Below are 11,978 nucleotides of genomic sequence, written 5' to 3'. Positions count from 1 at the left end.
GCTGGTGTGTATCGGCCACACAGCGGATCTCTGTCCGCTCCCTGCTCCTCGGGTGGAACTTTAGCCTCCGGTGTGCGCGTGCTGCTTCGCCCCATCACTGCCTGCAGGGCGTGTGTTGAGTTTGAGGAGGGAGCTGAAAGTTGCTGCTGCAACATGGACTGAAGCAACAGCCCGGCGGAGCGTGGATATACCTGCAGAAGAAGAAGAAGAGCGCTGCGGCACAGAGCGGACCTTTCCCCGGGTTGACTTCCCACCATGGAAGAGGACGACGGGCATATGGAGAACGGTGTGCACGCCGCCAGGGACTCGGACCGGCAGCAGCGGCTCCGGCTCTGTGTTCTAAATGAAATGCTCAAAACGGAGAGGGATTATGTTCGGACGCTGCTTTTCCTCCAGTCGGTAAGTTTGACACATTCCCCACTCACGTTGCTCATCACACGGGCAGACCGCTGCGCCAAACTCCAGCCACCGAGCCTTCAATTCGATGTCGCTTCGTCTTTTGGAGAACACGAACGCCTCGTGAGTTCTATTAAAAAGCTGCCGACGCTGCATTAAATAGCAGGCTACACTCTTTAATTCGGCTAATAAACAATATATGAAGTGGCACCCGTTACAAGAAAAAAGTAGACTTAATATTCCCCCCCTCTGGTGCAGATTACAAAGATAAAACAAGAGAAATTCGCATGGAGTTTGGTTTGACCTTCTCTCCACAAGGATGGAAGCTTCTAATAATAGCTTAACTTTTCAATCCCGTGTTTTATATATATATATATATATATATATATATATATATATATATATATATATATATATATATGTGTTTGTGTATGTAAAAAGAACATAAGTTGTTATGTACAGCTGTTGGTTGTGTGGACGTCCTCATACAGATGTGTGAGGTGCAGCCTGATATAAACAAAGAGTGTAACTGCTGCATCTCAGCCTCATGTTATTAATGGTTATATTCAAATGTCACATTTTCCTTGCTGGAGTCTTGCATGTGTTTTTTTCTGCATGGGCTCTAATGTAGGGGAGAGATGGGGGGTGGGGGGCATCATTCACAGCTCACTATTGTTTGGTAAAGCTCAGGTTCAAGACAATCAAAGGGGAGATGCTGTGTGTCTCTACAAATAAATAGATATTCATGAGCACTCTCAACCACCACACCTCCTCTTCTTCCTCCTTCTTCCTCCTTCTTCCTCCTGACTCAGATAAGGAGTCATTTCAGCACGCTCACTTATATATTCCGTCTTTGCACAACCCCACCAGCTTCCGCTGATGAGTGAATGTCCTGGTAATTTTACACGCTCCCTGTCAGACACCAACACCGGTAGTTGTTGGCTCCCACCTGCAGGAGAGAGAGAGAGAGAGAGAGAGAGAGACTATCCCATTAGTCACTGTCCTTCTCCTCCCTTTGCCACCTTTGCCTCATCGTGTGAGGTAGGTGGACGGTGCAGGTGGTTCTGCTTCTGCCTCAGAAAAATTGGGTGTGAGGTTTAACTGCAACTGAATGAATTGGTTTCATTTAACACGAGAGCAGCGATGTGACTGTGCCTGAATGGAAACCCCGTCTTTTCGTTGCCCCATCCACAACACGGTCAAAGGTCAGGGTCAGCTGCAAAACATCACCCCTTGGCCGGGAGGGGATTCAGACTATCTGGTTTCTTTGCTTTGCCACCCTGCTGACTCTTTAAAAAGCCTGCACCCATTCTTTACTTGCTGATAAAAGCCTATTTCTTATGAACTTGCTAATGATTCAGTATTCATTTCAAATTTCAACATCTGGCAAGTATTTATAAAAGGGGGAAAAAAGTCACAGTTCCCTCTTCTCTCTTGCGCTGTCACATGTTTGGAGACTTCCTCCTGCGCAGGCCGTCTCTGCTGAGATAGGCTACTTAAGGATCTTACAGTTTTCTAGTCGGCGAAGCATAACTTTCTCAAAACGATACCCACTCAATGCTGCTCCAGGATGATGTGTTCCAACTTTTTTAACTTCTGTTTAAATAAAAGGATCTTATGAAATTTGGGGGGCCAGTTCCTGTAACACTGCTTTTCTTCTCAGTTACACAAGAGGCAGTCAAGGCTTATCTTCTGTTACAAGACAGACCAGGCGGCAGAGGGAAACGCTTTGACAACCCCCCCCCCACTTCTGGCATAATGATAAAGACAAAGCCCCACTGATTTATCTGAGAAGTCTGGGAGCCTTTTTCTTTCCTGTGGACATCTGAGTCCTCGACTGTGCTTCTCCGCATCATCACATCAATTGGCATCTTTTGATTTAAGCCATATTGTGAAGAGCCGGAGCGGAGTGATGTGTGTGGGCTTGAGGGGAATTCTGTTATCTCCAGCATCTTTGCATAGAATGCCCTTTATACGGCTGCAGCCAATCTGGGTGTCAAGACTTAACTCACATTTTTAAGAGAGTGGGATTTTTGTTAGGATTTGTGTCAAACTATGTTTTGTCTAAATTCTGCTCTTGCACTTGTGTGTTTTTGGTATAATACCTCTTTGACACCAAAATAAGCAGGCATTTGTTTGGGCAAACACACAAAAAAAAGGCAATGACTCCACTCCCATTGCCAGAAGAAGAGTTTCTGTTTTTTCTTCCCCTGTGCGTCATGTTTGACGTTACGAAGGCACTGAAAACTGAGGCGCTCTCTCGCCTTGCTGGTTAGTAATTAGCACGTTCTCCCAGTGGTTTTGTTTACATCCCTGCCGTGTCTACTGCAGGATCATTTGACCCGGGAGTGAATGCCGATTGTATCCATTCCCACTGCAGACAAAAAACAGATGTTGGTGGGTGTTATGTTTTTTTTTTTTTTGAAGGAATCAGGGCTTAAGAAAGGCTAAACCAGTCATGCTCTGCTGCTTTGTGTTGCACAAACAGACATGTTGGGTTTTTTGCACCATCTTGTGAACAAGAATTTCTCTAGGCTGAAATGCATGGATGTGATTGCCCTAATTACGAGTCATTCACATATGGGCACATACAATACTATGGCAACAAGCTTGATGCCAATAGCATGCTAGATGTGATGAGCATATGTTGTGTGTACATGTGAGACCCTTCCCTGAGTCGACTATAGTGGAGTGTTATGGCATCTGGGCTCAGTGGCTTAGATACCTAGAGGTGGAAATGGCCTTCGAGACATTTGAAACAAAGACACCAGTGCCAATCCTCAGTAAATCTCCCCGAGTACTCTCCATCCAGGGTCCAGCCGAGCACGCTCCGCTTCCCTCAGCAGGAGCTGGGGCTTTGTCACCATGCAGCTCGCAGTGGTGTTGATAAGGAAAGTCTGGCTGTGGGAGCTCAGAGCATATGGTTTCTGTAAAGATAGAGAGGTTCCGGGCGGGGGGGATAGTTGGTCAGGGATGCGTAGTCCCTCAGTGTGAAGATGCTAACGCGGTGATGGGGAATGAATAGAGCGCATTCATTCATTGAATTATTTTGGGACGATAAATTATGTCCTGTGTATCTTTTGAGTGTCTGCTCTTTCTCAACCTGCCTCCTGGATCCCTCCTGTATTGAATAGAGATGTTGATTATCAGCCATATTATTGCAACCATCCAATGTTGACTCCCCACAAGCTACGAGATAGTGAAACGATGTTCTATGCTCATGTAGAAGTTACAAGTACATGATACCATGATGGTATGATACCAACTGTGTTTTAAGAAAAAAACTGTTTTATTTGCAATGTCAAGGAGAAGCACTACTCTACCCACAATCCTCAGTTGTAGTAGCAAGGTCTCTGATTGGTGGAGCTCACAGTTACGTTAACTGCGAATATCATATTGGCTATGATAGGATGGTTCAGCATATACTATACACCACATGACACTCTATATACACGACACAAACTACAATATATTGCAACAAACAACAAGGTTAAATTCCAGTAGAAGCACACGGGAAGTCATTAGAAGGGATCATTTGCAGTGGTTTATGGGATGTGTAGTTGCTTCACTCTTAATGTACCTTTGAACTATTTTCAGTTTTCTGCTGTATTCTTTGCTCTGGATCAAATGTTTTATGGTCACGATTCATCTTGTAGATGGTGGGAGTGGTTCCAGGCATAAAACTCTTTTAAGAAGGATTTTCTGGAACGTCGATGGAGAAAATGAATAAGAACTTTACTTCTGTAAGCAGAGCCTTTCTAAAAGTGGATGGTCACTGTTACGCTCTATGTTTGGTTTGTTTACACGTCCTCTGTAAGTTATACATGTACATGTAGACATAAGTAGAGACTGTGTGGGAGTGAAACAGCGAGTGATGTTTTCCCCAGCCAATAAAAACAAACTTGTACTGAAACACAGCAAGGTTTGGGGTTTCAGTGTTTTCAATGTTGCTGTCAGACTCCGTTGTAGCCACTCTGAGGATATCTGGACATGACGTCATGTCGACATTGAAACATTTAAGTCTAGAACACATCCCTATTCTCAGGTGCTTTTTTTGTGTAGATGCCCTCAGCTTCCTTCTTATCTGAGGGCACCTGATGGTTTTGATTTCCTCCGTCTCACTGGGATTATTTCCTCATGTCCACGGCAGAACGGCAGCTAGCCGCTGACTGTCCACATCATTCTTCATTGCCTTATCGCTGACTTATTTTGCACCTCCCTTTGTGCTCTTCCGCGAACCTCCTGGATCTATAGCCCCTGTGCAGCATCGCTTATCAATCGCAATGATTGCAGTGACACACAAAAGAGATGGTTATCCGGCTTTGGCATCTCACCCATTCTGCATGTCACTCATCCCATGGCAATTACCAGTGCCAACGAGCTCATCCAATGTGCTGGAGGGAAGCATGTCGGGGTGGTGGGAGGAGGAGAGGTGAGAAGGGGGTTGGGGGGGGGTGTGAAAAGAGGGATTAGGGGATTCATTTTGCTCAGCGCTATCATTGTCAATCTCTTAATCTAGCGGCCTCATTTAAACAAGCAGATTCCTTTTCAATTCAAAGTTTATGGTGATAACTGCTCGTTTCAAGCTTTTGTTGCAACTCTGTGAATTGATAATTTCTTAGAGCCATAGATTAGCTGTGATTTTCTTCAGGGCAACGCTTTGTTGATTTAATCCAGGCAAACGGATTTCCCCTGCCACAATGACCGAAATGTAGGCTATCAACAACAGGAATACGGTCAGTGGCGTCATACCCGGTATAGAGTTGAGGGATTTTCCTTCAAAACCATAAAGTGAGAGTTTGCCAATTTAAAGGCTGCTGGATTTGTTTTTACCACGCTGACCCATGGCATAGTGAAGACAACAGGGGAATTGTGTGGCCAATAAGTTAGTCAGCCTTCGACCTCTCTTTTCCACTCGGAGGAGTGGGAGATGGAGAGAAGGGTGTCCAGGAAGGCCTCGTCAGTGCTGCAGGATAATAGGAAACATCTGGAAATTCTGCCCTCTGTGACCTTTTCGCTTTAGGCCACACACGAGTGAGTTTACACACGTCTAATACTGATGTGTGTTTGTGTGGATAAATGATATTGAGTTTCCAGTGTGTGATTGCACGTTCACTTTATAGCTGCAGTTTTTTTTCACACCTCTTTCTCATCCTTTGCTGATCTTTCTGTACGTGCACCTGGAGTCACTGTTGACAAGCCCCGCTAAGCAAACAGGATGACAAGAGCACATGATCACAAACACAGAAGACGCCAATGCGACCTGTGCCCTGGAAGACTCGCATGCAGGAAGTCAGCCTTGAGCTTCCTCTCCAAACTTGAGCCTGTGCGTACCTCTTTACTTTCTTTTTCTCTTGCTCCATCTCTCCTTCCCTCCCTACTCAGTGGGAAAGACCAGCATCGAGTTTCTCTGGGCTGGGGAGGGGGGGTATAAATAGCTTCAGATTCGAACTCTCATCACGGCCACAACGCTGGTGGTTTTAGCCCACTGCAACCTTAGCCCTGCTGAAGTCATACACACATCACATATATAGCGAGAGGAGGGAGGGTCCATCCTAACAGCAGGTAGAGCAGTTACAATGGCACGCTGCTGGGATTTTGTGAGGGTTTTTTATTATTACTGGGCTTTAAACTCTCTGCTGCGTGCTTTATACGTTTTGGTTTAAAAATATTGTAACCGCCCATTCAATCGGTCATGCTAAATGTTATCGTCCATAACCAGAAGAACAGAGGGGCTGCTCGGTGGCCAGCAGCTCTGTGGTTGTACTGGGCAGCTGCCTGGTGTGTAACTGTGTGAATGTGATCAGGGTGTTCCTGTAAAAGAGAGGTTGGACTTCATGTTTATGTTTGCATACTAAGGCTACATTCTAAAACTATGTTTTCATTTGTAAATGGTGTTCAAATGATCTCCGTCCACATGAGGGTTTTGACTCTGTATCAGTTTTAATCCCTGTCCATGCTAACATGCCTGAAAATGCATATCACGTGACCATTCACATACACTGGGCATGTGCACGCTGGTGTAAACAGGAAGCATTTGGTTGTTACTTGCAGAAAGAGCAAGGCTACAGAAAAGACAGAGCAATGTCAAAAAGGAAGAGCAGTTAGTTAAGACAACAGGGTCAGCAATGCTGTAACTGATTATCCATGTTGCGTCTTACGCTGGTAGCTGAGGCTAATGCTGGTTGTTTTCTTCCGGAAGGGGGGGGGGATCCTGTGACGAATCCGTTAAGGCTACGTCGTGACCAAAAAGACTAAGTCAGCCAGCGGTTGTGAGTGGCTACATCATCGTGTCCAAACATCTCAGTTTCTGCCCGTCCAGACTGAAACGCAGCCCTGGAGTGTACAAACTAAAACAGGGCAAACTTCTCAGTTTTAGCGGCTCTACAACTCAGGAGCAGTGTGGACGCCAGACATATCCGTTGCAGAGTTGATGTATTTTCAAATGAAAAAGTAGTATTGTCTATCTAGCCAAGACTGAGAGAACCACCATAACCCAAGTCAGGTCAAAAACCACGAGCTGCCTTTTATACACACATATTCATGCTATAAGTTGCCACTGTGCAGAATTCCATCTCTGGACAATTGGTGCCATGCAGTGCGTCTACAGTGGCAGACCTAAGTCATTGCTCTGCCGGGTGTTGCATAAATTGGGGGGGGGGGGGGGGGGGGTGGGGGTGTTATGCCAGTTTCCAACTCAATATTAGTGCTTTTTTTTTTTTAAAGTCATGTGTGTTGATAAGCCAGTTCTTTGAGGCATAGGACTGACACAGGAATTTTAAGAATTCAAGTTAACAAGTCTAAACCACTGTAACACCCGAAGGCATGATGTCAACCCCCACACCCCAGCCCCTCCACCCCCTCCCTCCGCAAGAGATGTTTGTGAATTCTTCCAGCCATGAATTAGCATAGGATTAAAGTCATTCTGCGTGATCAGTATGAGGTGGGTGTGTTTTGGGGACTCTGTGAAATTTCCTTTTGGTTTAAACGAATTAATGTATTTTTCTTTGAGTAGTTCCTGGTTAATGTTTACACTATTAATAAAGTGAGTTTATTCAGGAGTGTGGAATCTGAGGTTTGTGTGGAGGTAAGGACCTGTGGTTAGTCAGGCATCATATCAGCTCACTGGTTTCTCTGTGTCAGACATTAGAGAGGGTGGTGTCGAGAATGTGGCCCGAGAGACTTTAAAGATGTGCTATTTGGGACATTTTTATGATGGGAGCAAACATCCAATAAGAGTGTGTGTGTGTGTGTGTGTGTGTGTGTGTGTGTGTGTGTGTGTGTGTGTGTGTGTGTGTGTGTGTGTGTGTGTGTGTGTGTGTGTGTGTGTGTGTGTGTGTGTGTGTGTGTGTGAGAAAGGCTCTGTGGAGGGCTTTTCAACAGGCTGATATACGATACAATGGGTGACCTGGCCTGAATTGTAAAAGCGCGGCAACATGAGCTCCCTAATGTCCCTTTGGAGATCATGACCCGGACAAAGTTGGGGCACGTACTTTCTCAGGGTAGGCACTGGGTGCAGTGGAGGTGCCCCATGTATTTTTAGTGCACTCTCGAGGGGTGCATGCATGGGATGGATGGATACCTGCAGAATGTCTTGGCATAGTCTCTCCCCTCGGAGCTTCCTGTTTGCCCTACGTACTGTGGCGGCAGCCTTACAATGTTTGTTTGCTTTCTCAAATACAACCAGATGTGTGGCTTCTTTCAGGGGTCAGAGGTCATACTCCTGATAGAAAAATGTGGAACAAAAAAACACAACAATTAAACACCTTCACACAAAGCTTCTGGAATTTAGAGAATATGTTATGGATAATTTTAGATTGGGTTATAATACTAGACGGTGGAAATCTTGCTGGATCAGGGCGGGTCAGAGTATGCCTGGCCTGTACGCTGCCCAGCCAGGAAACTGTTCACATGACACAATGGGACAAAGAAGGAGTGACACACACACACACACACACACACACACACACACACACACACACACACACACACACACACACACACACACACACACACACACACACACACACTCACTCACTCACTCACTCCTAAGTAGGTCTTCTATTGTTTTTTTTTGTTCCATGGTACGGAAATGCACTTTGAAGTAACATTAAGTGTCTTGTTTAAAATGTTCGCCTCCAAAATAAAGCTAGTGACCAGTCATCCTTGTATAAAATGATAATTATTTTCTTGTTAATCTCCTCTCTTTTGTTTTGGCTCCCCAGACTCACGTCTGCTCTTTAATGTCAACGCTGAGACTGTTGATACTGTGTGTGTGTGTTGTGAACAAAACCGAATGAAAATTGTGTCCGAGCTCTTTGTGTGACAGCCTGAGTGAGAGGCGTGGATGGAACAGTGGTGGGAAGTCGAAGAGCGTTGCGGGATTAACTTTTCTAGTTAGCTACCACATCTATAAACTAAGAACTTAATAGAATTGAAAACAAGTTACATCAATTATTGTTATTAAACCCCATGAGTTAAAGACGCTGTTGACTGAGTTGTTTTCATGACAGCTGCTGATAAATTCTTTGGCCTGGTTGCTGAATGGTTTTTATATTGGTATTCATTCTTTCTGAGGACAGTTTTGCCAACTAACACAGCACAAGCTTTACTCTGATGATTTTGTACTGATGTGCTGAAAATGTAACAATTTTACATGAAGAATAAACACTGCTGGTTTTTGGGTGGATTTTGTCTCCAGATGTGATTGACATGAATCTTTTACAGAATAGCTGTGACTAGCTTTGCACTGTTCTTATTATTTAAAATTAAATGTCCACAACTCCAGATATCGGCTGGCAGATAATTTTTTACCTACTATCACTACACTCGATTTTATGTGGATTTTACCAGGACACTTGTCTCTTCTTCAGCTTGTTATTTTCAGTCTCATAATTTACGTTCCACACTCTGTTATCTCTCTGTGATAATTGTGCTTGCACAGAGATGAATTATTCTGGAAGCATCACTTTCAGAGTTGGAAACTAAGACGAGTGTTGGTTGCATTGGTGGCTGCCAAAAACGAGAAGTTGAATGAATGTAGGTCAGCTTCATCCGTGGTTTCAGAGCTAGAAAAGGACAAAAATGGATTTAACTAGCAGCTATCTGTCTGTGTGTCTGTCTGTCTGTCTGTCTGACCAACTAACACTGTTCTGTATCACATTGGTAAGTACTGTTTAAGTTAGAACCAGTGGCTGCTCTCTATGATCTTCCCCTTCCCTGCTTTGCCAAATGACCATTATTGTGTAGTGTTGGATACTCATTTATTTCGTCCCCCCTCTTTTCTCTGTCTGTGCCCATGACACTGTTTGCGTCTGCCCAGCTGAATGCCAGGTGTTGGCCTGCTTGGTTTGGTGTTGCTTGTCACAAATCTACTGCATGAAAGCGAAAACATGTGTTTGTTCTGAAAAACACATGTTTTTGTTATGAAATGTGAACAGGCATTGTTTCTTGAGTTTAGCATATATGATCGCCTGTGTTACATCCCTCTCTCTGAAAGCTTTGCACATCTCCGATGGCTCACTCAACACCGTGCTCTCCATGCTTGTTCCAGTCTGTGATGCCTACGTCTGTCAGCACCAAAAAAACATGCGTCCAAACTTCCAGATGGTCTCTGCAATCTGGTCCATGATGTTATCTCCAGATCACCACATGTCACCCCTCAACAGGAAAGCCACTTGGAAAAGGGGCTCACAGACAAACCTCCATTGAGGGTCAGCACCAGTAGAAATTAAATTAGTTAAATAAATAATTAAAAAGAGGGTTAGGGTTAGGTGTTGAAAGTAAATAAACATGTCACATTGATATAAAATTAGATCATCTTGACAGATTTATAGGTTGATACAGAAGCAAGAACTGCTGCTAACAGTCGGTGCACAAATGATAGAAACAAGTATTAATTACATTTTCCACACTAACAGCTTTGCAAGCTATTTCCATTCGCACTGTCACAGGAGGAGTATGTGAGAGCAAGTGTCACACGCTTCTCTGTTTTTCGCTCTGATAGATGTGTAATGAGAGACAGAATTGAGGGAGAGTGTGTTATTGTCTGACAGAAGTATACGTGAAAAAGTGGAGGTATCATAATTGATATTTAAAGCACATTAATTATAAGAAGTCACTGTTAAAAGAGCATGCAGCAAAACAAGATAGAAACAAATGCTCCAGCCCTCAGTTATAAACACTTCATGTCAACTCAGAGAAAAAAAGTCATGGTCAGAAATTAGAGTTGTTACTGTCCTTTTGCAATTTAGACAGCAAAATGAATTTGGACTGAAAAGATGTGTGCTTGATGAGTAGGCAGTCTTTAACAGGAAGTCCCTGGTCCAGTGCTGTCTGTCTGTCCTCTGTGGTTGAGACACAGTCTCATCCCCTGTCGTGTCAAGTTTCCGCCCATGTGAGCAGTTCAAAAAGCCCTGAAGTTTAAAGCGCTTCAAAGCGGAAGTGAGTGAGAGGGGGAGAAAAAAAACTGGACAAGACTCAAAGAAGACTTTGTTTTTTGGTGATTGGCTCTGCCAAAAAGGGGTTTCTCTTGGAAGACAGCGAGGGACTGGTTGGAGGGTTGGGTGGGAGCAGAGGGAGTTTTTAAAGTGTTTAGGAGAGATGTGAATTACAGCTTCAGAGAGAAAGAAGTTTGCGACGGTTTACTGGGGTCCCTCATTGAGGCAACGCCACGGGCCATTCTCTGGCTCTGCTGCACTCAGGCCACAAAGAGGGGATTTCTTCATTTATTTATTCAATTTCATGCCATGTCGACCCCAAAATGGCCCCCGTCCCCCTCTCCCAAACTGCCCCGTTCCTCTTTATGGCTGGCTACCCAAAACCCTCTCTGCAGAAAGAGAGACCCTTAATGGATGCATTGTTTTTAGCTTGTTGTTTTTTTCTCTTGGATGAAGAGGGGTAAAGGGTTTGAGGCTGGTGACCTGAGAATTTGGACAGAAAAAAAGCCCTGAGTCTGTGGATCTGTGATTCTGTTTGAGGACTGTTGCAGTAGGTGTGGGAACCAGGGCGAATTGAAAGGGGGCTCTCAGGGCCCTCTGGAAAAGCTTTGACAAGTGTTAGAGCTTGTTCTTGATATATGAGGTCTCTTGTGAGATATCTGAATTGAGCGAGATGGCCCAGCATTGTTGCTGAATGCTGATGGTAGTCACAGGCATGAAATCACTTGTTCCAGCCAAGAAATGGTCAAAACCCTTTGGACGTGTGGATACATTTAATATCATCATTCTACTGATATTCCAAAGGAAGCACAGAATCCATCAGGTCAGGTCAGTAATTCAGTTTCTTGAGCTCCATTTGGCATCATTACCAGATGAAGGCTACTGATCATAGGTAAACTAAGGAATGAATGACACGTTAGTTTAGTTTCTTCTGGATCTTGTCCAGTAGCTCACTAAAAAAATTGAAGATAAATATTAAGCATACCCTCATTATTCCCTCAGTTTGTCTTTTAATTTCTCCTTGACATTTTCATCCTTGTTTTTATCGCCTAACATATTAGAAGGAGCCTTCTGTGTAGTTGAGTCCAGTGTAATACCAGCACATCTCCCAAACAGCCTGTCAAGGTGCGCTGTGATCATGTT

General features: G+C 44.3%; 1 protein-coding gene across 2 annotated transcripts in view; it reads left to right on the top strand.

Annotated features, from left to right (window-relative positions):
* Positions 1–255: 255 nt before the first annotated feature.
* prex1 (phosphatidylinositol-3,4,5-trisphosphate-dependent Rac exchange factor 1) overlaps positions 256–11,978 on the top strand; it is an 85,627-nt gene continuing 73,904 nt past the window's right edge. For both annotated transcript variants that reach the window (XM_034591677.1, XM_034591678.1), the window contains exon 1: positions 256–399. In XM_034591677.1, coding sequence (XP_034447568.1) covers positions 256–399 — 144 coding nt within the window. The remainder of the gene's footprint in view (positions 400–11,978) is intronic.

Source organism: Hippoglossus hippoglossus, chromosome 7 (genome assembly GCF_009819705.1).
Source record: "Hippoglossus hippoglossus isolate fHipHip1 chromosome 7, fHipHip1.pri, whole genome shotgun sequence".
Taxonomy (NCBI): Eukaryota; Metazoa; Chordata; class Actinopteri; order Pleuronectiformes; family Pleuronectidae; genus Hippoglossus; species Hippoglossus hippoglossus.
The sequence above is the reverse complement of the archived record's forward strand: the minus strand, read 5'-3'. Positions and strand labels throughout refer to the sequence as shown.